Here is a 26,175-nt window from a genome sequence, read left to right as displayed (position 1 = left end):
TACAGTAACTCTATCATTAATGTGGCCTGCTGCATGGCCAAAGTTATATTCAGCTTTCCCAATAAGCAAACACCCTCTTATCTGCATGTTCGCTCAGTTTTGCTTGCCCCTATGATATCCAGTTTCAGGTAAGGTACTTGCAATTCTAGTTCTTGCCTAGTTTTTCACCCTGAGTGCTTGCATTAAGGAATAAGCATTTCAGTTGCTCCTCTCTGACCTTACCCAGATTCCTAAATGGATTAGCAGTAGTGCTTTCGCTATGGGTAGAGCCTGCCTCATTTTTATTCTCACCTCTAGGTGTACCAGCTTTTCCTCAGATTTCCTTTATATACGCATCTACATCTCGGTGAAGAGTTTTGAATGCTGCAGTGGCAGCAATGCCAGCTCCTTCCTCGTGCAGCCACTATTGATTGCACTGTTTTCACCTAGTGAATCTGGCCATTTCCTAAAAAGAAAAATAAGAAAGAAAGCAGGCCTGCTGCCTGCTCCACACCTTCTCTTCCAGCCACAGGAAATTGGTCCTCGGCCCATAGTCAGAACAGATGTGAGGGCTCAGAGGAAAGGCGACTCCTCCTCTGACAGCATCCGTGCTTCCAGTGCTGCAGGAAAAATTCCTTCCTCTGCTCAGACAACCTGGCCTCACCTCTCACTTGCATCGTGTGGTGTTCGGAGCTGGGACTGAGCAGGGAGGCAGCAGAGATGACTAATTATGCTCATGAGTGCCAGAAGGGAATACATATCCCTTCTCGTCCACATGCAGAACGCACTGCATGCACCAAAATGCTCAAAACTACTTGTGTTCCATCTTTTCTTCTCTTTGGCTTTGCTGCCTGCGTGTTTCCCTCACGTATGTATGTTGTGCTACTAAATAGCGAGGTAGTGGTTATTACTTATAGCTGCYAGTAACATGCGGGGCGCTTTGTGGAAGAAAACACCAGGTCCTCTCTTTCAAAGAGCTTACAATTAAATGTTAGAGGCTCTCACTGCTTGTGCTCCTAGGGATTATACATCTCCATTTGACTGATGTGACTTGACAGCTGGAAGCCACATTCTGATAACTTGCTTTCTGTCTTGCTTTCTTCGTTGAAGGTGCCAGGTTATCTTTGCAAGAGAATGAAATCTGCTTCCTGACCCCCCACACGCAACAGATACAGTAGTTTTTTCCCTTAGTGCCCTCTGCCAAATTGCCTTAACCCTGCCCTGAAGAAGAAAAAGAACAATTTGACACTCCGTGCCCATTCAGTAGGCAGCGTTTCTGTTAAGCCTTTATGATGATGCCRGTGGGCGCCAGCTCTAGTGATAGATTTGTGATCTTTAGCTGTTGTGGTTTCTTATGTAATGCTGCAACTATAGCTGGCGCTTGACAAAATTCTTAACTCCTTCTGGCTCAACTGCTCATGATGTAAGAAGGTAGCAAAAAACCACCAAAAAAAAAAGGTGTTTTTTTATAGTTGGAGTGTTGTGATCTTGAGAGAGGTCAGTTTGGATTAGTGTTTGATTCTGAGTCTATCTTAGAAGAACAGGATTGCCCTGAATTAGCCCCAGCTGCCTCGCTCAAGGAAGGAGTTGTAGAGGATGGGAATAGCCCGAGAACAGGGACTACTCCATTTTTGGAATGACACTTTTCTTCGGGAGAGACATGGAGCAGCTTTACCAGTTCTATTCCAATCAGGGCCTCCTTGAGGACAGCTGCTAGATAGGATTTGTGTCTTTAGTGTGCTGCTGGTGCTGTGCAGAGAGGCTGGAGAGAGAYCAATCCCGTGGACTACAATTTAGCCCTATACAAGTGTCTCTGAAATAGTGAATATTAACCACTATCCTATTATTAACCAAATAGATATTATTAGAATTTGATATATTTAATCACTGTGAGTCAGGGTGGAATTTGAACTCATGACCTCGGAATAGTAGCAGAGTTTTTAGCTTCAGGAAGAAAATCAAGGTCAAATGGGACTTTTCCTGCTGGGCAAAATAATTTATTGCAGGTGAAAGTCTCAGATGTGTGGTAAATTAAACTGTGCATTATCTCATGGATAATATTTTTTCTCTGATGTTTTTCTTCTCATATGCACTTTTATTTTTGGGCTTCTTATAAGATAAGAAGCATCAGAAATCTCCAAGGAATAACAAATGCATTTTCTTTGCTTGATTGAAGAAAGAAATATTGGATAGCCATGTGTTATGCAACAATTTTAAAATAACTCTCTTGTAAAACTTGGAGTAAGCCTGAAATACCTCAGAAGAAGCAGAAATATGTTACCTACCTTTTCATCAGGGTCACCTGTATGGCTTATTTTCCTACTATTTTATTGCTTGATTGGTCTGATCATATCTTGGGCACTTTGTTTTAATATCTTTCCTTGGGAATTAAATTCCAAGTTTCTGTTAAATTTGGAGCAACAATTGAACAAGAGAGAATTTGAAAACAAAGCCACAGTAGCATTGGAATACCTGCATGCCTTGTGCCTATTGGAATACCTGCATGCCTTAATGCCTTGTTGGGCAGTACAGTGATAGACAATATAAAAAACCCTTTCAGGCCTATTGTCCCATGGCATGCAATGCAGAGAGTGCTCAAGGAGCCCAAAGCACCTGGAACAGGTTGGCAAGAGAGGTTGTGGATTCTCCTTCTCAGGAGATATTCAAAACCTGCTTGGACGCAATCATGTGCCACTTGATATAGGTGACCTTGCATGTGCAGAGAGGCTGGACTACATGACATCTAAAGGTCTCTTCCAACCTTAATGGTTCTATGATTCTATGACCTGAAGTTGCTTTTCCCAATCTTGATCCCAATCTTTTTGGTCAAGTCTTTTTGCTAAAATATGTTGCAATGTTGGGCATCTGCTGCTCTCCTCATTCCAACACTTTCCTGGAGCTTTCTGTGAAAGGAGGGGCAAGGTAGAAATAAAGCTCTATCTTCTCTGTTAATTGTACCCCAAATTATCTGCCACTACCAAAAATAATGGTCCTGCAAGCTCAGTACTGGTGATACAGATTTTTTTCTTCAATGTAAGACCAGTTGCAGATCTAATGACAGTAGAGGAAATTAGCTCATGATGGGATTTTAGAAAGAGGCAAGTAGAAATATGCTCATTAATGTTCAGTTATTAAACCATTAAAGAACCCACTGGAGACCGGCTAGTAGGATTTCTCATAAAATGAAGCAGCTTAAGGCAAAACACAGAGCCGCTAAGGAGGGAAATGACAAAATGCTCCTACAAAGCAGTCACCTCACCTTGTTTTCACAGAATATTTACAGAATATTTAAGGTTGGAAGGGACCTCTACAGATCATCTAGTCCAAAAGTCCATCTAGTCCGTCTAGTTTTGTATCTCTGCATGTGGCTGCTGTGCTGTATGAGCACGAACGTCTTCTCTCATGCATCTGCACAYGGAGACACACGCATAGAGCCTCCTCCAGGAGCAGAACCTCTGGAGTGGCCCAGTCTCCTCAGCACAGCATTTTAGTGAGGAGGGATGGTGTAGGTGAAACCAGAGAAAACTGCAAACATCTGTGTTCACTTGGGGCCCAGTCTAAGCTCTACTGAAAACACACATAATAACTTCCACCGACTTCAGGAGTCCTTGGATCAGGCGCTCTGGGTGTCTGCTTGCATGGCTCTGTTTACCATTTCTTTAGGATTATACAGCAACATGAGGGTATTAAGTTCTAAAAATCAGGTCTTGGCTGAGGATCACTGAAAGGAAATCCTAGAGGTCGAGTCTGGATTCAAAGAAGTTAAAGAACATTATTCTGCCAAGCTGATGACCCTAATTGGGAAGAGCTGTATTCCTGACTGGATTGCAGAGTCTTGCTAYAAGACACAGGAGGGCCGAGGCTGTGACCCGCATGTCCAGCTCCCTGCAGGGGATGAAGATTTGTGGTCCCCTATCCTGATGGGCAGTTCCTGGGATCCCAGGCCCTGCATGGGGTGAATCAGGCCTTCCTCATACAGCGTGGGTGCCAAAATCAAGTGAAAGCCTGTGTGGCTCCTGCCATGGACACGGCAAGCAGTGGGCAGTTCTAAGGAGCTGCTGCACAGCCAGGGCATCATTAATAGGGTGAGTAATAGGATGCTGCTCATCATGAGGCACGATACAACAGGTATGGGGTTTTCACTGCCAATGATGGCCTTAATAGCAATTAACCTGTCCTAACCTGCCAGTTAGGTTATTGCCTTCCCCTGCCATGCCAATATGCCGGAGCAAGGTGACTTGGCCATGTCCCTGGATGGTGCACACTGCTGCCATTCCCTGGATATCAGTAGAAGCGTGCAGATCTCTGGCAGCTGGAAAAAAAGGCCCTGCCATCCACCAGAGCTTTCATTCCTTCATCAAAACACTGCAGACCTTTCCTCTCGCATGTGAACTTCACACGGCAGCAGTGCGTACATCTCAAATTAGCATCTGCTCGCACTGATGAACAAACAAGCACAACTGCTTTCCCTCCGCCTTCCCAGCCTCTAATGGGAACCAGGTGCTCACACACCAAACCTGTGGGCTCCTGTGAAATTGCCTGTCTGGTGCAAACACCCATGTGGGGCCCTCGGGTCTCCAGGATTTGTTTTATCCTGGGGTTTGTAACCCGATGCCATTTAGAGCCTTCATCTATATCACCCATTTAAAAGAATTATTTGTATTCTTTTTGTTTAACTAAGAAAGCAGAAAATTGTCTGTTGATGGCTATTTTTCTTCTTTTAAGAAGAAAATATATATATATGTGTCTTTAAGGCTTTGGCTGCAAACTTTGTTTTTATTAAATGTGCTACTGTGTTTTAAATTGGTACCAGGGCAAATACTTGGATGATTATATCAAAGTCTGCTGGAGTTAATCAGTGGGGTATATGTGTATGTTTGGAACTTYGAAAACTTATGGTTCTCACACGAAGGACAGAAGAAAGAGTTCTATTGAAAAGGCAAATGTCTAATGTGGTGAAGGTCCTAAGGAGAGCCTGATTTTCAGAGCCAAGGCAGCATATCCAAGCAAGTAGTACTGCACCAGGCCATCTCATGCAGGCAATGTGCTGAGCTGAGCAGCCAGTATGTACATTTATAGTTGAGAGGAACAGACTAAAAGCTGATTTACCCTAGTTTAAATATGGAATATCTCTCTGAGGCCACTACATTTGTTTTTTATTATTATTATTACTTYAGTACACGAGTGTAAGAAAGAGCAGAACTGCACAGTAATTTTCTGTTTTGATCTTGTGGTAATTATGAATGGTGGTGTGGACTTTTGTTGTCACAAGTATTTCACAAAGCAAAGGATGTTTTACCTGTTCTAACTGATTTGATATCAGCTTAAAAATGGGACTGCAACCACAAACATGTGGAGTCTTTTATGGTATTGCATAAGTGGTTAAGGTGGTTATTTTTGAGTGTTACTAGAAATGCCTTTCTGATACAGTCTCAGGCAGAAGCTGACTTTGAGCATCATCTTGGTGTTTCTGCTTTCAAGCAAGACTCCAGGCTGCTCTTAGAGGAGCCACTTTATAGTGTAAAGTCCTCACTTGAGATTATCTATTCAGGTCCTTGTGTTCTCTGTTGGTCTTCCTCCAAAAGTTCCAATTAGGACTTAAGCTGGAAGCCCCAGCGTAGTCCCCATTCTCTCTTCAAGCCCATCAGTGTTCACTTAATCCTTCAACTGCTTGGTTTTCATCTGCTTGTAAACAAACAAACACTTCATAAAAAAGCCAGTGGGTACAGAGCAAAGCTGCTGCCTTTGCATCTTATTGTGGGGAAAGAAAAAGGCCGCTCTGCGGCTGCTCCCTCTGCATTTATGTCTTCTGAGTCAGCCCAGCGTCCACGAGACTTGTTTAGAGGCCTTTGCACCTGTCATGTTGCTGGGCTTAACAAAACAGCAAAAGATAGGACAACAGCTGAAAAAACAGCCCATTGCAAGAATTCTGGATTTTTTACGTCCTTCTTGTGTTTACAGTATTCTACCCCTCCTTGCTACCAATTTCAAAACTGGACAGGAATTCTCTTCATTATCTTCTGCCATGCTTCTCATACCATTTTTATTAAAAGAAGGGAAAGAAAGGAAAGGKGAAGGGGAATACGTGTGAGAGAGGGAAAGATGAAAGAGGAAAAGAGATGTATCCATACAACTGATGTCTGTGTAGGAAAAACGAGGGGAATCAGGGTACAGGTCTCTCCAGACTGTCCTAAAGTGACCTTATCCTTCAGGTTACTCTTTATCTGAAGCTTTTGTGAGCACCTGAAGATGCAGGAGCCTGCAAACAGCCTGGTGGCATTTCTGAGATATAAAACCCAGCACAGTTTAATGACACACTCTCTAAGTAGCATTGAAGAGAATAGTGTTCAGGTCTTATAATCTAGAAATAATAGGTCCAAACTCAGTGCCCAGGACTGAGAAGCTGCAAGCCTTTTTGAGTGGTACAGCGCTTCTTCATTGATATAATGAATATTTGAGGTATTCAGCCCCTCTGTAAATGATGGTAGAYGTTTAGGTGGTTATGTATGGCTCTGAGCAGGACGTGAGGAAATTACTGGATAGCTCCAGGCTGTGGAGGATGAGACTGGGAATGACACAGATCTTCAGCTCTTTGATGTGTGGTTGTATTCAGTGCATCTTTAATAGCTCATCGAAAGCACAACAAGTGAAAATGTGGGTCACTGCTGTTTGTTGCCAGCAAATTTCCTGTTTTGCTCAGCAAGTTTGCTTTGCTAGGGAAGAGGAGCAAAGGCAAAGTCATTAAAGAGAAACAAGGCAGATCAGGGCTAGTTCTGGAGTGTGAATAGCTGTCCTGAAAACATTGTCTTTTGGYTCAACAGCTTGCTGGCTATTTAAGGTCAGAGAAAGATGGTCCCTCATRGGGACACTTGAGGTGCTGATTTTGCTGGCATCACATAGCAGTGCCTTCCACCACCATAATCTAAGTGAAGGTGGCCTAACCCCTTGTTGTGTTTTCCTTTAATAACAGGAACACTGTCTGCATTCTTTGCTTTCTGGACATTTGTGTTCTCATATAGCAGAAGCTAGGATCAGCTTTAAGGATGTTTTCAATTTTGTTGGAAAGGAGAGTCTATGCTGTTAAAAATCCCTCTGCTGTTACTTGTACTAGGAAAAACATGTTTGCCATTAGAGTAGGAAGAGGGGTGAAGGTTGCATGCTTTTCCTCCATGCATTTACTGYATCACACCAGTGTCCTCTGGTGCTGAAGTCCTATAGTGGACATAGGGTAGACATGACTGGGGCAAAATCAACTCTTGCAAATCTGCCRGCATCTGAGGTTGAATGGGACATCCCTGGTGCACCTCTAAATTCAGTGATCCTCAGCTTAGCGTGAGCTGAAAACTGTTTCCCAGAGGTATAATTTTCCCCTTTAAGTTTTATAGGAACACGCTAACCAAGAGCAGAGTCCTGAGGCACACAAGAAGATGATGAACTGAACTGCCTCACCTCTACAGTAAAAACAGAAAAAGAAATAGAGGTTTCTTTATTTCTGACCCTGTGTCCCCCTATTGCTGCAGAAGACAGGAATGTAGCCCTTAGGATATTTAACACTGTACATTCAAATTCCCCCTCTGAAGAGAGGGCTTGAGTCATTGCTCTTTAATACAACTGCCTCTGCATGGGCAGAAGCTGCTTGCTTAGTTCTCAAAAAGGTCATTTAAAGACCATAGATATAAATTGCAAAGTGTGTTTGTTCATATCCTTAGTGTTAAAGATGTTCTCCTGTCTAATTTCCTTAAGAAGCATGATGCGAAACTGGGTGGGCATTGAGCCTACCTGACAACAGAGTGGAAGGAGCACATTATCACTTCTAGTATGCCATCAGCTCCATGGGAAGGCAAGAGAGACARTAAATGGCCAAAATCTTGGTTTTATCATTTCTTGGAGCAGAGCTTGTCTTGCTGACATCTCCAGATACAGCCTGTAGTATTGACCTTGGTGATCCATAACTATATAGGAGAGAATAGATTCATTTYTTCCTTCCTTCTTCACTATGGCACTGGATTACTGCCCTCAGTATTGTATCTTCTCCTTAGCACCTATATTTTTCTGGAATGGAGATACTCTGAAGGAATACTGAAGTTGTGTATTACTGTTGTGTCCAAAAGTTAAGGAAGACATAAAAATCTGAAATTCCAGTTATTGAGACCTATGAAATGCTACATGCAGGAAATGGGACATCCACAAAATTCTTCACTTTTTGAGAAGCGACCTTTTCTTTCTTTCTTTCTTTCTTTCTTTCTTTCTTTCTTTCTTTCTTTCTTTCTTTCTTTCTTTCTTTCTTTCTTTCTTTCTATCACTAACTTACAAGGATTGTGCGCATGATAGGACATAACATTTCTGCAAGAGCTTTCCATTTGTGAGCAGCACACTGAGGTTGGAAATTTCCCTTTATTAGTGCGTAGCAGGTGGCAGGACTAAACCGAAGCACACTGGCACAAAACCAGCAGTTACTTTTCTCCAATGTACGTATGACACTGCCCATATTAAGTTTTGTGTTCACAGTCCATATAATTAAATGTGCTACAGTTCTCCCCACTGAATAACTTTCATTTCTAGTTTTCTTTGTCATATTCACCCACATAAACATGAATCTCCAGTCACCTAATAATTCATAACCAACATATCCTCTCCTGTGCTTARTTTAGTACCATGTCTTCTTCCATTACGTTCTGCCAACTTCCCACCCTGTACATAAASAAATGTGAACTTCTCCTGTTTTTCGTTTGCTTACATGTACACACAAGCATACACAAACACTCCCACATACTAAAACATGCTTGTGGAGGCACACATTCTGCTCTAAGCAGAATCCCACCATCACCTATGGATATCAGTGGAAATCACATACAAAAGCAGAATCTGAGAGCTTCTGTAGTTATTTTACAGTTGCATGCGTGACCACAGCTCTTTGGAAAAGAACGTTTATTTATTTTGTAGCTTTTCTAACTGCCTGAACTATTCACTTGTTAACTATCTCTTCTAAGAATTGAACCTTTTTTTGCAGTTAGCAGTACTCCAGTGACACACTGCAAATTTCTGCAAATACACTTATTAATCTTAAGTATTTTACAAATGGTTTTGAGAAATAGCTGTCCAATAATAAGCAAAGCTTATCTTTACTTTCATTTTAACAGTATATATATCAGATACATTCCATGTTAATCTGTAGATTTATCCAGGAGTAAAATCTAGATAGATCCTCAGCTATTATAGGTCAGTGTGTGATTGACCACCTACATAATTTCATCTATATTATTTTTCTGTATGAAAATTGGATTTATTTTTGGATTTATTTTAAACAGGAGCTTGCTAAGGCAGAAGTTTGAAATTTGTCACTTCAGTGGAATAAACATTCATACTGATACCTATGTACATATATCCCAGATCTGTATCAAGATATTGTTTGTGCTACCTGAATTTGACTAATTTCCTGAATGCAACTAACAGAAAATACAGACTATTGCCAACAGGAATTAAATTAAGAAAGAATAAGCAAGCCAGCTGGGTGATAGCTTCGGTCCACTGAGTTTCACTTCACATTTATAGTGTGACAACAATAAATCAAGTCCTTGTGTTTTAAGCATAAAGTTTTCTCAGTGGTAGTTATTTTGCAAATATATTATCTATAAGAAACAGTTTTGTTGTACAATACAATATGAGATACTCAATTTTAACAACTCCTTTAATTCAAGAAAATGTAAAGTGATTTTTTTTTCAATAACTTCACTACTTTGAAGATGATCAGGGGCCTGGAGCATCTGCCCTATGAGGAAAGGCTGAGAGAACTGGGCCTGTTCAGCCTGAAGAAGAGAAGCCTGAGACAGGATCTGATCAGTGTCTATAAATACCTCAAGGGAGGGAGTGAGGAGGATGGGGCTGRCATCTTTTCTGTGGTGGCCACTGACAGAACTAGAGGAAACGTCCTCAAACTGAGGAACACCAAAAGTTCCACAGGAACTTAAGGAAAAATTTCTTGACAGCGAGCATGACAGAGGACTGGAACAGGCTGCRCAGAGAGGTTGTGGAGTCTCCTTCTTTGGAGATCTTTAAAACCCGCTTGGACGCAGCCCTGTGCCACGTGCTCTAGGTGGGCCTGCTGGAGCAGGGGGCTTGGATTAGATGACCTCTGAGGTCYCTTCCAACCTTAAGCATTCTATGATTCTATGATTGGAATATTTCTGTACTGCACATAAAAAATATTCCTCCTTCACAGATGGACAGGATTTATGGTGTAAATTTGTAACAGTTTGATAATTATTTCTGTGAATATTTAGATCATCTCACTCTTGAGTCTGTATGAATACTAAGGCCATGATCCAGTAAAGTGGTGTAGATCCTATTGGACTTCCTGGAGAGGAAGATACCTTCTTTTTAGGTCCACTGTTTTGATACCCATATGTAAATAATATTTATCTATGAAGGAAATATTCTCAGTCCAGAACTCTCTTAAATTAGTAGGTATATTCCCACTGGCTCCAGATGTGGTTGGATTTTGTCTAGGGTTATTGAGGAAGTAATCAGCATTTGCAGAGTATTTGAGTTTCCTAAATGAACGATGCCACAAGCTTGCAGGTAATTCTATCTCTGCTCTGGAGACACCAGTGAAGAAGTTTAATTCCAAGGCTAAGCAGAATGAAGCACAGAAGTAGTTTCTCAAATCCATTGATTCCCAGTAATGCTGTTACTGTTTACTGATGCACATGTTGATTGATTGATACACTGCCATGGTATCAGTATAATGCCATTTCTACTGTAGGTGTAGATCTGAGCAACAAGACACTGAAATTCATGATTTTCATCAGCAGATTGTAGGAACAAAAGACCCCTAACAGAAACTTAATTGCATCAAAATGATATAGGAATATCCTGAGGACACGACTGAACTAAGGCCTGTGTTCTGGCAGCCAACAGACATTTCAGCATTCCATTCTCTGCCCTCTGTTACTGCCTTTGTTGTACTGACCAATTCATATTTCATTTTGYGTTACAGGGAATTGAATGATAGGACCACATATGCATACCAGGTTGTCATTGTTTCCGGGACGGAGGAGAGTGAGCCTTCCCCTGCACTTGTATATGTCTCTGGAAGTGGATACTGTGGAGACGGGATTATCCAAATGTAAGTCTCGAGCAAGCAAACAGATAAAATTGAGCACCTCTACTCAGCCAGAATCCGAGACTAGAAAGGAAGTGATGACCTCTGATGTCTCCTTAGCTTAGGACAGCCCTCATCCATACGCAATGACTCATGCGCTTGATGTTTACCAGGATGATGACATTTAATTGGAACCTAGGCCCTGTTATCCTGGCACCAGTAGATAAAGACAGGTACAGATAATGGAGTCCAGACAGCAGGATCGATATGAAAGTACACTATATGCTGTTTATATATGTGTGCATAACTCTGTGTGTATGTATGTCATTTCCTATATAGAGCTGTATTAATTACTGGAGAATTTCAGAGTCTTCAGTGCCATGCTCATGCATGTACCATGGCATCTGATGGACAGGTGGACCACTGCTGTGTGGTGGGCCRTGTTGCAGGGCAATCTCTTATTAGACCATCCACCAGAGCTTGGATTCATCTAGAAGCAACAGATTTGGCCTCTGAAGGAAGATTGTATGTTCTCTATCAGCCCCTCCCTTCATCGCCTGTTGATCCCCAAACCACTGAAAATTAAAAATAATCACTTACAACTATTCTAGATTCTATTCTTTTGCTATTTTGGACCTTATGGCCACTTGCCTCAAAGCTTCCTAGCATTTGACAATCTAATTTTTCAAATAATGGAAGTAACAACAATTGAATGTTYGGCCATTATTCTTTTCTTGAAATAATCCTGATTAGCAATTGCATGGAACAACCTCTGTCAGATGAGTTTACCTGGCAGCAAGTATTCACATGATGGTTCCCAGCAGGCAGGGAAATCAAAGAAAACAATTACATGACATACAAATCCAGGCAATTTTGAATAGTGAGGTGGAGAAAGAGAGATTAATTTTACTTTCCATAACTTTTCCTCTCCTGTTATGTTTGCACATTCCTTAAACATCAGTTGTGGCTTTGCAGCAAACACTGAACAATAGCTGGGCTGCAGGAGCATAGCGGGAACCAGACTGTGTCACAGCTTAGTTGTTGCCCCACTTGCAGCTGCACCAGACCCCTTCTTGTCTGGTTTACACAATTCTCCCCATGTGCCCCTATAACTGAGCAAGGCTAGACCCATTCCCCTACTTCAGCCTCTCACAGCCAACTGCTCTCCTCCATGAGCTATCACCTAGAATAGCCCAGCACTGGAAAAGCGTATTATACCTTGTTATTCCCATGCTGGAGTCACAGTCTGGCCCTTCCAGATTTAATACASAGTGTTTCAGAGACCTTGTCCTGCTTTTCCCACCTGCTGAGTTGCAGCCACACCAGCTATGAAGGAAGTTGCTCATATCCTCATCAGAGAACAGCAAGTGGTGTCCACATGTGCAGGAGGGAAGTGGCCAAGCAAGCTTGTGAACCAGAAATGATAAAAGTGAAGGCAGAGGGAAAAAGGGAGAGGTGTTTTCAGGGTCAGCACATAAGGCTGTTATACGAGCTTTGGGGTTCTGCAGGAGYGGAGGAGTTGCAAAGAGTAGAGGAGCAGTACTATGTGCCATCTGACTTTTTTGCCTGTGTGTGTCCTGCCTACAGAGATCTGGGAGAAGAATGCGATGACATGAATAAAATCAATGGTGATGGCTGCTCCTTATTCTGCCTTCAGGAGTTATCCTTTAATTGCATTGGTAAGTCTGGTTTGGAGACCTTTCTACTCATGGTGGGCAACAGCCCTTTGCCCAACACAAGTAAAAATCAACAGCATTTTCAATGATCAGCTAATGAGTTTTTATAAAAGACAGAAAAAAATGGTGGAATTTGTAGGTTTGAAAGGTGAACATATCTTCCCAGCTTCTGSCCATTTTGATGGGAAATTGGTTCTGCTGGCTTTGAAACTGCCTAAGACTTAAAGCTAAGTTAGCCATTGTGGGACTGATCCAAAGCCCATTGAAGTCAGTGGGTGGCTTTCCAGAGACTTCAATAGGCTTTAGATCTGGCTATATGAGAAAGACGTGAACTGATTTCTTCTGGTAAACAGGAGGAGGAGTGAAAGGGGAAGGGGACTGAGACCAGAAGCAAGTCCAGCTGAGGTCACACCTCCTTTGAGTTGCAAATCAATATCTGAGGATCAAAGGTCTAACTAATCCCCTTTTTTCAGAGGTGAAAACTACTTAATCAGATTTCATTTGCAAGCCTGGTTTGCTCTGATTAGCAAAACCTGTAAGCACAATGGCCGGAAGATGCTTGAGCTATCAGGGATGGCTGGACTGTGGTTGTGAGCTTTACATATTTATTAAACTCTCTAGGAATGTTAGGGACAGAAAAAAAGGAAATGAAGACTAATTTACGCTCTACCTGGAGTGCAGTAGTCCTGTATTGTGGACTTGCATTTCCAAGACAGGGCTTACTGAGGTCTGGGAAAGGATGAAACAGGCAGACCATTTGAATCCAAAGATGCTCTTTGTAAAGGTTTGGATTCCTGTAAAGATTTTATGTGATTCCATATCTGGATTGACCAAACAAATGCTCTGTTTGCCCAATCTAGTGATTTCATGCCTTTCATCCAGGACATCAGTCTTAAGCAGATGACACAATGTGGGCAAGGTTGGAYTTTCTTAGTAATCAAACAATTATTTATTGTGACTGGAACAGGACCTCACAAGCAACAAGTTTCCCTTGGGTGGTAAGCTGGGAACTGCTTTTCTCCTCATAATGTCTGTACGTTTTTGCTTTAGCATCCCAAACTGTGAGACTTGAGGCTTGATTTGGTAATGTGTTTATATATGTAAATAGCTCTATTGAAATCTGAGAATATTTATGGTCAAGGCTAATTGTGAGTATTGGTGGTCTTGAAGTTACATTTATTTTTTAAGTAACTTGCTGAACTGTAGCCTCAAACACTGAAAGATATTAGTCATAATATTTTGAAAGTGAAATAAACACTTATGCAAATGTTTTAGGTTTTCCAAAAACCAGGCATAGGGTGATTTTGGTTCTAGCAAGAGTTTGGATTGGAGTTCTTCTATTGCATCTGTATTAGCATGCTCAAAATCAGGTCTGAGTGCTCTGGACCAGATCTGTACTTTGTCCACATCCCAGTTTTTTGTTAGGACCAGAATGCGACTCTGGTTCTCACATGCATGCACTGATTCTCAAGGACACCTGGCTGTGTAGGCTGGACAGAAGCTGCAGTGTGCACCAAATAAATTCCCAGACTGGTATAAGAGAAGGAGGTGGCCTGGATCTTGTAGCACACAATGATGTATCTTGACAGGTGAGTACAGAAGACTGTTTTATCCTCGTGTCCTCATTCATCTTCAGTACTAGCAACAGAGCTGGTTGAGTGGAAAAAGCCTGCCTTACAGCAATAGGATTAGATAAAGAAGTAACTAAAATATAAATTCAAATTTTTCATTTSCATTACAGAGGAAGTAATTTTTCAGATTTGCTTATGTTGAAAAGGAAGGGGGATTTCCAGAGGTAAAAAACTATTTGTTTTTCATAGGCTTTGGAAATTTGTGGTTTTGCTTAGGTCYCGGTTTAAAAGAAAAGCAAATGAAATAGGATTCAGTTATGAAATACTGAATAGAGCATTTCACTTAGGTAAATCAAATTAACTCTATCAGTAGAAAGATGCATGGACCCTTTTCTTGAAAGGGTTTTGTTGCACTACAGTTCTGGTAGTGATACTGTTGTGGCCATGATGGCCTTGGTGTGCATGGTCTGCAAGGGTAGACCAGSTGCTATTGCTTTTGGACAAGTTGTGCCATCCATCACCTTGGAAAGGTTCAGAGAAGGTAATACCTTTGCAACAGATTCTGATGGCTTTTGTAGATGCTAGACCGGGATATATTAGTATGCTAAGAGCTAGACAGAAACAGCTAGCTCATGTTTTGGAGAAATGAACAGTCCTGATTTTCACTGTATTTCAGCRTATCACTTATTTAAAATCTCACCAAAAAAAAAGAGAAAAAAAGCCATTGGGAAAATTGGTGGTTGTATATGTAACAAGAATGATAATAACTGTGTTATTTTGGTAGTGATATTGTATGTAGCTTTTCAGAGCTTTGGGAGTTATTCCTCTTCAGCAAAGAATTTAGTAAGCCTCAAACACATGTATAGGTATTTTTCTAAACRAGGGCCTCAAGGTTTGAACTTGCAAGTACTTCCTTCCAGGCATGTTTCTGAACTATTGCAGGACATTCTTTAGACTTCAGCAAACCTGATGACAGTAGCAAACACAATATTTGCCAAAATTGTGTGCAGGATTGAGTCATATGTGGCAAGAAAAAAGGATAAAACATTTTGGTGCTAGTAGGACTAAAAGAGTAGCATCAAGGATCCATAATAGGGAGTTTAATAGAAAAGCTGAAATGTGCTTCTTCCTTCCAAAGCAGAGACCACTTACSCCACCACATTTGGTAAAACAGAAATGGAGCAAACAAACACAATCAAGCTTGAGAATTAGAATAATGAATCTCAGGATAGTTCAGGTTAAAGTGGGTCCCTGGAGGTCTCTGGACCAAGCAGGGCCAACTTCAAAGACAGACCCAACTTCAAAGTTGGATTATGTTGCTCACGGTCACATCCGGCTGAGTTCTGAATATTTCCAGAAATGGAGATTGCCCATTTGCAGGTGTCTGTCTGCCTCTCTAGCTCCCTTGGCCTTTTAGGTTCATAACRTTTATAGTGTTTTTTTTTTAATCCAACTTTCCTTTGAATAAGGCTCCCAAGACACTTTGCACTAGTGTCTCTAATAAAATTAGACTTCCCCCCCCCCCTTCTTTTTATTTTCCTTCCTCCTTTTCTCTCTAATCAGATAACAGTGGATCAATCTGCTTCGTCGTGGGAGGAGGGGCGCGAGGGAAGAAGGAGGGAGGCAGGCAAGACAACTGTGTGGTCTTTACTGTCAGGCTGTCCTGGCCTTCTCTGAACACAAAGCCGAGTAAAAGAAAACAGATAAGATTAATAGYATTTTCCTCCTGCAAGATGCTGTAGAGTGACAGTGGGATTAATTAATTCATTTAAGCATCTGGCTGTGTACTTCCTTAGTGCAACAGGATACTCACTCTTCTCCATCTTTAAATTTATCATCATCTGTAGTCTTTTTTTTTTTTTTCTCTCTTTTTTTCCCTCCCTTACATATTTACTCTTTTCTGCTCAGAATTTGGTCCTGAAGGGAAAGGTTTCACTTTGCCTTTTGACTTGTGCAGTGTAAGAGAGAAGTGAATCAAAGCCTTGCGCAGTGTGACTGATGCACCCCTCTCCTGCCTTTCATCTGCTTTTCATTCACCTTACTCCTGAATTACCCATGGGATAACTGTGAATTTTGTGGTGACTGCCGCCCTCTGCCAAGTACAAGCCAATGAGTCCCTTGGAGAGTAGGCCCCAGTCAGAAATGTTATGATTTGCAGTGGCAGGAGCCTAGAGCTGTGTTGTGCTGCTTTGATTGAGTACCACCTGATTGAGAAATGGGTGTCTAACAAGTGGCTAAGCCTCTTGTCCTTGACATGCACCCTCACACATATGCATTGCCACACATGCATCTAAATATATGTACGTGCATAGAAAAAGGGGACTGCTTTCATTAGCATTCCTTTTGTTGTGTGATGTGCCTTATGCATTGATTTAGCTCTCCAGTCCTGAAGAGAGGAGGATATAATAGAAAAGATGCAGAGATCAATAAAAAGAAGGGAGAGGGAGACAGAGTAATATGAAAAGAGATGAGTAAAGACTGATAGACATATGCAAGAACAGCTGGAAAGTAGCTCCAGAACTTCTAACTACCCGTAAGTTTGTCTGGTAATTTAAGGGGGAGCGGGGGGAGRTTAACCATATCTTGTTTTAGCTATACTTGATCTTTCCTGTCTGATGGACACTTTGCTAAAGCTTTTGTATAACAGCTTAGACATATGAGAGGTCGTACAGAAGAATGTGTGTGTGTGGAGGTAGGCACATGCTCAAGAGCTTTTTTGTTTTATTTCAGAGCYTCAGAGACATAAAATGCAGAGAAAAGTTATGAAGTAAAAGAAAACAGAAAATAAATACAGTTCTTGAATTTACCACCAATTTCTAGCATGCTTGAAGCATTACTCACTACTGGTTGTTCTGTGAGAAATATGATTTTAATTTGGCAGCGATACTCTAACACCTTTTCTTTTGCTTCTGCTTGGTCTCAAATGTTTTACTGCCTTACAAATCTGGATCTCTCCTCATAACAGTCTTCTCCCTCCAGCTGTGAGCCTTACCTTTGTGGGAGCTCTATCCTTTACCTCTTCCATTATCCATAAATTAAGCATAACACTTTCCCCTAATCTTATTGTTTGGAGGGCTGCATTGCATTCAGGGAAATGATTAATATTCATGAGCTTGCTATCTCTGTTTAGTGCATAATCCTCTGGGGAAATTGCAGTGTTAAATGAGTGACACAAACCTAATTTTATATGTCTTTTCTTTCTTTTTGCTTTTTCCTTTTTTGACAGAGGAGTAATGTGCTTAAAATAAATTGATGGATGACTATCCGTATTCATTGTAGGCATGCTTTGAGAATGCGCCTTTCTCCCATCGCTCTCCCCCTCCCTTTCTCATGCCCCTGCACAGGAACGCAGCTTTAACTGCCGAAACCACAGTCCCACACAGCAGCTAAGGGTGATTTGCCTTCTTTCAGGAATAGTAAATAAGCCTTGGCTGACCCTGCTGAAGGTTTTCAGCAGAGCAACTGCATGTGAGAAACTGAGCCACCTTGCATCAAAATCTCATGGAACGTCAATAAGTGTAAAGCATTGACCAAGCACCTTGAGAAAGAGCACTGCTGCCGATAAAGCTGAGAATCTATAGTAGAACTTCATAACAAATAACAATGAATGTGCTGGCTGGGGCTGTTTAAGTAGTGTTTGTGTGAATCCTTCAGCTTAAGAAGGCAAATACTGTGATGCTGTTTCCTGYAGTTCCTGGGAGTGTGAATACATGTTCCAAAATGTCTAAGCACTCATTTGGCAAGTTAATAATAATAACATTGTCGAAAAGGCTCTTAGAGKGATTTTCAGAGTCTGTCATCATTACTAGTGCAGTCCTAGCAGGGYCTGCTGAAATGCAAAGGCTGAAAGAGCAGGCATCTTGGTCAGCAAACTACAAAGGAGGGAACAGTGTGGACTGATTGGTATTAGCCTATATTTTTCTACAGGCCAGTGACTCTAGCCCAGCTAAATCCAGCTTCAGTTTTTACAACAAAGCTATTAGATACCAACAAAAGAACTGTTTCCATGCATATTGTTTCTTTCATACATTATTGTCTTGATGGGACAAAAAGTCTTCCATATCCAGTCATGTTTCACCCATAGAGTTTYCTCTATGACTCAGCAGCAACTCGTTGTGATCAGAGGATGACTCTGAGCACAAGACCTGCCTTTGCAATAACATCCCTCCACACCCATAAACCCATGTCTTGTCTTTCTTTGTGAATTGCACCACTTTATTTATTTAAGTAAATAAGTTTCTTCCGGTAAGACATGGAAAGGTGTCAATAAGGGACACACCGGTCATCCCTTTTCTTGGTCAAAGGTGTTGCTACCTTGCATTTCAGAAATCTCAAGAACTTTCAATCTGACATTCTACAAGTTTAGTTAATAAATATATGCAAGTCCTCGGGGACTCAAGAAAGGTTGATATATTATCAGCTCCACTTTTCTGATTTGTCCAAACATACACAGAGGACAACAAGATTAGGTGGGAAGGGGATGTGTGTTGTAGTGCTTTTATAACATACTTGGTTGCTCAGAGTGGAGGGAAGGTGATATTGGCTCCTGTTGGCTAGCCGCAGAGCAGATAAGGTCTTACTACCACTGCCAGCTATGAAAAATATCCCTTCTCTTAAGTGACAAAGCCTTGTGTTCTTGGAGGTGAAATATCAAGTTTCAGTTGCAGGCTCTGAGAAAGAGTTGTAATTTTATCTGTCTGCAGCACGCAGATCAATTGCATAATTATTGTGTTCTGACCGCTATATCATACCAATGAGCCAAGTCATGCCAGACAAAGGACAAATCCAGGAATGTATTTTCTAAAAAGTAGCTGAATTACGAGCGAGTTGTACTCCACAAATGCCTTATGCTGGCTTATTCAGATCAGGAGATGCTCAGACATGATTGTCATATATGATGGAAAAAGCCTTTTGCAAGGCCCCTGAATGTTCCACAGTAGATTGCAACACCTCCATTTAGTTCTTTTCCAAGGTGTCTGTTTTATTTCATTGAAGAAAAACGTCACRGTTTATTGATACGCAACTTTACTCGGAAAGGTCTATCCAAGTTTCGGTGTAATGGTTTTCCTCTTTTCAAAGTCGAATATCCAGGAAGGAAAATAACTCTCTCATATTTTACTTAAGCAGGAAATATCTCTGTCTCTGGGTTCTTCAATATTAAAGAGGAGATTAACAGATACGCTGGAATGAGGCCATGTTATTCACCCTGTTTCCACTGAAGTCAAAGATGAAATGTCCACTGAAATAAATGATGCAGATCCCACTCTCCCTCAGCTCCTTATTGCCAGTGATCTGCAGTGGAACCACTTCTGCTTTTGCAATAGAAACCCCTGGATATGTATCTTCTTCTCAGTGGAAGTAAACACTGTAGCTGGAGGTGCTGATTAAGTGACAGTCCGGTCAAGTCCTGCTTCCACAGAAGTTGCTGACTTCAGTGGGCCTCTCTGTGATTTGGCCTTCACGGTGTTAGAAAAGGCCAGCAAGGCCTTATCTCCCCGGGAGCTTTGAACAGACCTTTCAGGGGTTAAGATGTGAAGCTCTCTGTGTTCCAAGAATTTGTTACTCTGAGACAATACTGCTGCATTTTTGTCCCCCTGCCTTTTTTTTTTTTTTTTTTTTTAGAAGACGGCATATGTGGTATGAGGCTTGTTATAGTTGGAAACATCCCTAAATAAACAGCTGAGCTTAAAAATACTCCTTTTTTTTTGTCTAGCCTTAAAAAAAAAAAAAAATAGTAGCTATTGCACAAAAGAAGGCTATGCTGATGCCAATCGCTGTGTTCTAGCTGAAAACAGGAAGCTGTGCTGAGCGTGTGTCCCCAGCACTTTCATCATTCAGTTYGGACATTAAAAACCACATCTGAAGATGTGCCCTATGCTATGAATTGGATCTGTTTCTCTCTTTTTCTCTCTATTATTTTTTATAATAATGTAGAAAACTGCCTATCACAGATAATTGTACATGCTGCACGTCTGCTTCCTGATTGTGTACCAGACTGCTTTAGTTTCACTGGATTTKATCTGGCCTAGCTTTGAACAGGTAGCTATAACACATAGCTAGCTGTTCATCCAGACATGAATTAGGCACTTTCCAGGTATTCTCTGTGTCATCTGCTTTACTCTATGCATGCTTTTATTTCTCAACCCCAGCAAAGGGAGCATTTAAAGACAGAATGCTATGTTTTCCACTGTGCTTGAGCAGCTTAAGAAGCAAGGAGCAATGTAGCATCATTTTCTAGTACAGTACAGTAGGATTTCTAAGATATCACACTGGACTGGAACTRGAGATTTCCTTTTCCCAGAAGCACAAAGCAAGGGCAAAATGAGGAGGTTGGTCTGGCTCCATAATTCCAGAGCTTTCAGTGGAAGCTTCATCAGAAAAAAAGGAGCTGGAATTGCTTGAACAAATATAGCCAGAGTTGACTTCAGGAGCCAGAAGCATCTGTTGTAAAATCTCCAGAGACACTATGTCCTGCTGCCAGGTGCTGTACCTGCGGATGCTTTGCTGTGCTAGGTTTAAGATGGATTTGCAGGCAACTGCTTTTTAATTTTATGAAGTCATTTTACCTTGAGGTCAAATCAGATTCACTTCATGTTCATCTGCTTCATATCCAATTCAAAACATTTTCAACATCATATTGAGAAGTTTTGTATGACTCAGGCAGTATGGGACCAGTAGGACACGACCAGGACCCTCACCTGTTCTTTTGTAGCTTATGGACCTCTCTGGTGACAGAAAATAACTGAGATTATTGGCATATTTCATGTATTGCTAGACAAGAACAGAAAAAACACCCTGCACTGGTATAGAAATAAGGCATTTGATCCCCTCAGTAAAAGCTGGGAAGGCTCTGGAAAAGTTCCTTTCTTTGATGTCAAGCAGAAAATTCATTATCTTTAAATGTACTCTCCTTTTCTTTGTATTCTTCCAAATTACTTGCCAGAAGTAGGAATTACATACTTTCTTTAAAGGAAAATTACAGTTGTAAAGCTGCTTTTCCTCATCATTTTTCAATGCACCCCAAAGCAGCCGTGTTCCTGATCTTCTCTTGGCTTACAGGAGCAGTATTGTTCAGCTGGCAAAACCACCCTATGATGGAGAGCAGGGTGCAGCAACTCTCTAGGACTAGGACTGCAGAAAGGTTCATGACAGTGCAGTTCAGTAAGACTGTGCTCATCATTTAGGCAGTCTCCATTTAATTCAGACATCTCAGTCTCTCCATTCTGTTCCTCCTTCGGGTTTTGCAGACTCCGAGCAGACAGATTTATTGGGGTCTTAAGCATAATCAGGAACAAATTAGCCTCTGTTAAGATCACACACTGGCCTGGATCACAGCTATTCAAAGGCTGTCTTCCCATCCATGTGAATATGAATTAAGTCATCTGATTGGAGTAGGTCTTGAGTATTCTTTTATCCCAAACACATGATCTTATCAGAAGCCCATTACGTTTATCATCACATTAAAAGGGAACATTTGGAGCCAGTGCAGGAGTATGTTGGCTATATAAATGTGTTTGCTTCAGTGCCTATCATGAAAATAAGTCTGCTTCAGGAAGACAAGGGAAATACTCTCCACATGCGTATGTTGAAAATTAGGCTGTGTGTTTCTGATTGTGTGTTTTTATTGGTGGAATTTTTGCATGAGAGTTGCATACAGTGAGCATACATGTGTTTTTATATCTATGTTTCTGCGAACATGGATATGTAGCAGAATGTGTTTGGTTGCCAGTGTTGTGTCACTGTAAATATGTAGCCAGTGGTGCATGTGTTTTTCAGCAAAGCTTGGATCTTTTTAATATGGTATTTGCATTTCTTCTTTTTCTTTTTACAGAAATAAGTCTTTTTTCCTAAAAGGGCAAAATCTTTTTCTTTCCTTTTCCTGGAAGTACATACTTTCATATGTTTGGGATTTTTTTTTTTTTTTTTTAGATTTTTGATTGCTGACCACAATTCTTTCTAGAACTGAATATTCTCAATATTCTCAAATATTCTCAAATATTTCTGCCCATGCTCTTGCTCCAGCTGTGGCATAAACGAGTGAGATGACTTTCTATGTGTAGGGTTCCTGGACATGGCAGAGATCTATCTCCATGTTTTGATACATCTCTGAAGGAGAGATGAGCAGAACTTGAAATGCAGAAGTTTGAGGTAGGAGATGCAAAAGTTTGTCTTGGTGGCCATCACCATGTTCGCCTTCCCCTTACTTAAACTGACCAGACACAAACCATTCCTGTTCCAGGGATGAATGAGCCACATGAGTGTGGCACTGTGCCAGCATTAATGAGCTCTGCTGAGAAATAAGGTATATTACAAGCACGGCTAAACTGTGGCTCTCAGGGCACATATGGTTGGTTCATGAGCAGTTCAAGTACACATTTCCAGCTGGGTTGATATCATATGACGGGTAGCAGGGCTGTGGTGGCATCAGGGCTATTGGGCAATCCAGACATGGGAGGAGGCAAAGCTGCAGCACTGCTGAGGCCAGCACTGCCGGGTTGCCTTAGGGCCCATCTGCACATCCACCCTGGCCCACTCCCACCCTGGAGTAATGGGACACCCTGGGGAGCCATTGTCATCTTTTGTCTGTGAAGCCTCTCTGAACTGCTCCTCCTCCGAGCTCTTCGAAGTGTGTGGTATATGTTTAGTGGCTCCCAGCCATAAGATGACTTTAGGATGTGACTTGTAGGGTCAAGAAGTTTGGCCACCCCTGGAATATTAGTTCAGACACAGTGCTGCACTTATACAGTTGAACAGCTTCCAGCTTCATGCTGGCTCATTTTCACCAGCTTAGAGTACTGGTCCAGCAAATACACAATTCTGTACACTTATCCACATCCACAAGTTGGCCACAGCGGTACTGATGAAATGAAACCAGAATGGCATTCTTTCCTGATGTACTTCTCCATTCTTTCAAACACATATTCTCTTAAGGACCTGGAATTTTACACAGGGGATTGAGAGGAAGAGAGGGGAAGAGGAGAGAGAGTCTTTAAATAATTGAATTGAAATAAACTGATTTTTTTTCTGGCTCATGATGATATTTCACTGTGTAAACTAGAAGGAAAAATAAACAGRGGATTTAGCAGTTTGGAAGTAGCTCAAAATTGAGCAGCCGTTGGATTTTCTGACACCTAGCTTGAGATAGTCCAATGCTACCGACAAGAATCTCCTTAGGGATGATTTCCATCAGTCCAGCTAGCAGCTCTGGCTAATTTCCTACCGTTTTTTCAGCAGGCTTATTTGCTAGACAAAAATACAACAGGCTGTCAGAACTGGATACCTCTGGGGACTGGCAATGATAATACAATACAAAATAGGATACCAACAGGTCAAAGGTTTCCATTTCACAGAGTACTCTAATGACTGAAAGTCATTATTGCTATGCAGTCTGTTTGAAAGGAGTAGATGCATCTCAGTTCAGTTTTTAATGGGCCAGCGTTACAGACACAGCCTCAAAAATTTGGCATCTTTGTTGGCAGTCTCATTAGAGAAGCCACAGAATAAATGGACAAAGATAATAAAGTCTCCTGCTGCGTTTGATCCTTTCAGGTCAAATCTGAGTCATGCTGGTTGAAGCCGTGTGTATGTGGCAAGCTTGCCCTCGCACTGTGCATGCTGTATCTGTTTTTTGGAAAAGCAGATCTTCTTGGCCCTAGGTCACTATGGTTGTGAACTTGGCTGTTTTCTCTGTCCCTAAATTTGCAGTTGTTGTTGTTGTTTTGTGGATGATTTTTGAGAATGAAAAGGGCAATGTTGTGCCCTTTTCCCTTCTAAGTTGGTGGAATTGTGCTATAGGCCACATTGACTTTGTCTGGTTTCTTCTATCTACATTCTACATAAATTAAGCAGAGAAAAAAAAAAAAGCCTTAGGGAATGAGATGGGATTTTTTTGCTCAGTACGAACAGTAACTTTTCTTTCTTTCTTAAAATCACTTGTTTTATAGGTGATGTAAAACCTTTTCCCCCAAAGAACCTGGACCAGTAAATACATTATCACTGCTACTATAAGGTCTTAGTAGGGAGTCTTCAGATACATGTAGCAATTCATTTGTGACTTCTTTTCTTTGATTTCTTCTAACAGATGAACCCAGCAGATGCTATTTCCATGATGGGGATGGAGTATGTGAGGAATTTGAGCAAATGACTAGCATCAAAGACTGTGGGGTTTACACTCCCAAAGGCTTCCTCGATCAATGGGCTTCCAACGTTTCCGTCTCACATCACAGTGACCAACAGTGTCCAGGATGGGTGGTGACTGGTCAGCCAGCAGCAACCCAGGTAAGGAAAGAATATTCCTTTCCCCTCTTTAAAAAATGCAGTGAGCAATTTTCATAAACATAAACTGATATTTAGTATTCATGTGTGATGTTATGTGTGACCCTCATAGCTCCATTAAGAAAGGCTCTTGGCAGCATTTTTCCTCTTCAGGAGAGCTGTTCAGTGAGCCTGTTCAGTAGCAATGGAATTAAATTCTGTTTTTATCATCCATTTAAAAACTTCTGTCCTGGATGAAGTTGTGGCTTGCTTGATTCAATAACATCTATAGGAGTGATCTCAAATATCAGCACCTAAAACACTAGACATACTCTCTCTACAGTTACATCACGGTRTGCTATCTTTTAACAATGAGTTTAGTGAATGCTGAACAATACAAATGAACCTTTTTATTTAATAGTTTTGTACTTTCTGCTACCCAGTTTCCTAAAATTCCCCAAATTGTTTTGTTCTCAGAAGGGTTCCATCCATTCCCAAAGACATTCATTAGTTTTATCCTCWTCTTTTTATATGCCTTCTTTGCAACATAAATAGCTCAATTTACTATAACTTTATCTCCTTGCAAGAATTAGATCCAAATCAGTTCAGAAAGATAGTAGATAAATGCTTGGAAAACAGAGCTCTGCACAGTGCAGATGCAGCAGTCCAGATGTAACCCTCCGGCTCAGGAAAGTCCCTGTTGCTTGTTGTATTTTAGTGGCTACAGCAAGAGAAGTATTGTCACGTGCAAGAGCTGCTTATTATATTTTTCCTACAGCATCTGCTGCTGTCCCTCTGCAGAGACAGACTATTGGACTAAATGAACTTTTGGTGTGATGCTGTAAAGTCATTCTTCCAGTCTAATTATCTGGAAGGTGCCTTGAGTGGGCAGTGAAAGGAGGAGTGCAGTGTCACAGATATGACAAGCAGATTTCTTTGTGAATAGTAAATGCTAAGCGTTTCCACTTGGCTTGCAAGAGAAAACATCTTCATCCAAGAGACTTGGCCATGTTCACATTGCACAAGTCTGTAATAAATTAATGACCAGGTCAGCTTTAAATGCATAAARCGTGGTTAGTTGGCATAGTACCAAGACAAAATCCTGCGCCCAGTATTGCCTTTTTGTCATGGTCTCATTTATTATTTCACACTGTAAAAGGAACTTTCCCCTGGACCCCTACCAATGCCTTAGTAGCTTATTATTTGGGCTTTCTATGCTCTTGACTAGTCTGAAGTCCACTGTTTGCTGCTTAGGTGCTTCTTCATGTGCCTATCCCAAGGCACTTGCTATAGACAGCTGCTCTGATTTGCTCCTTCTCCACTGTTGTSCTGTGCGGTAGGTAACACATGGTTGTGTGGAGTTAAAGACAACATATACACACACACAGCAAAAAGCTATACAATGTAGCCACAACTCAAGCATATTTGTTGTACCCAGGTGTATAGTCTTGTTAATAAAAAATAAATAAAAGGCTGTTGTATTGATAGGCAGAACAGTAGCATATTACGCAGTGGTGTAGTGAATGGGAACATGCCTTCTGTTATTGGCTGGTCCCTGGAGAGATAACAGTGTGCTATTTACTTCCAGCAAAAT

General features: G+C 41.3%; 1 protein-coding gene across 1 annotated transcript in view; it reads left to right on the top strand.

The window, feature by feature from the left end:
* Positions 1-26,175, top strand: part of PAPPA (pappalysin 1) — a 180,274-nt gene that overhangs the window by 82,753 nt on the left and 71,346 nt on the right. Inside the window, exons 8-10 of the mRNA XM_026049405.1 lie at positions 10,976-11,104; positions 12,668-12,759; positions 24,409-24,605. Of these exons, the coding sequence (XP_025905190.1) occupies positions 10,976-11,104; positions 12,668-12,759; positions 24,409-24,605 (418 nt within the window). The remainder of the gene's footprint in view (positions 1-10,975; positions 11,105-12,667; positions 12,760-24,408; positions 24,606-26,175) is intronic.

The sequence above is a fragment of the Nothoprocta perdicaria genome, unplaced genomic scaffold (genome assembly GCF_003342845.1).
Source record: "Nothoprocta perdicaria isolate Ctin4 unplaced genomic scaffold, notPer1 scaffold_6, whole genome shotgun sequence".
Lineage (NCBI taxonomy): Eukaryota > Metazoa > Chordata > Aves > Tinamiformes > Tinamidae > Nothoprocta > Nothoprocta perdicaria.
Note: the sequence above shows the minus strand (reverse complement) of the source record. Positions and strands in the feature narration are given on the sequence as shown.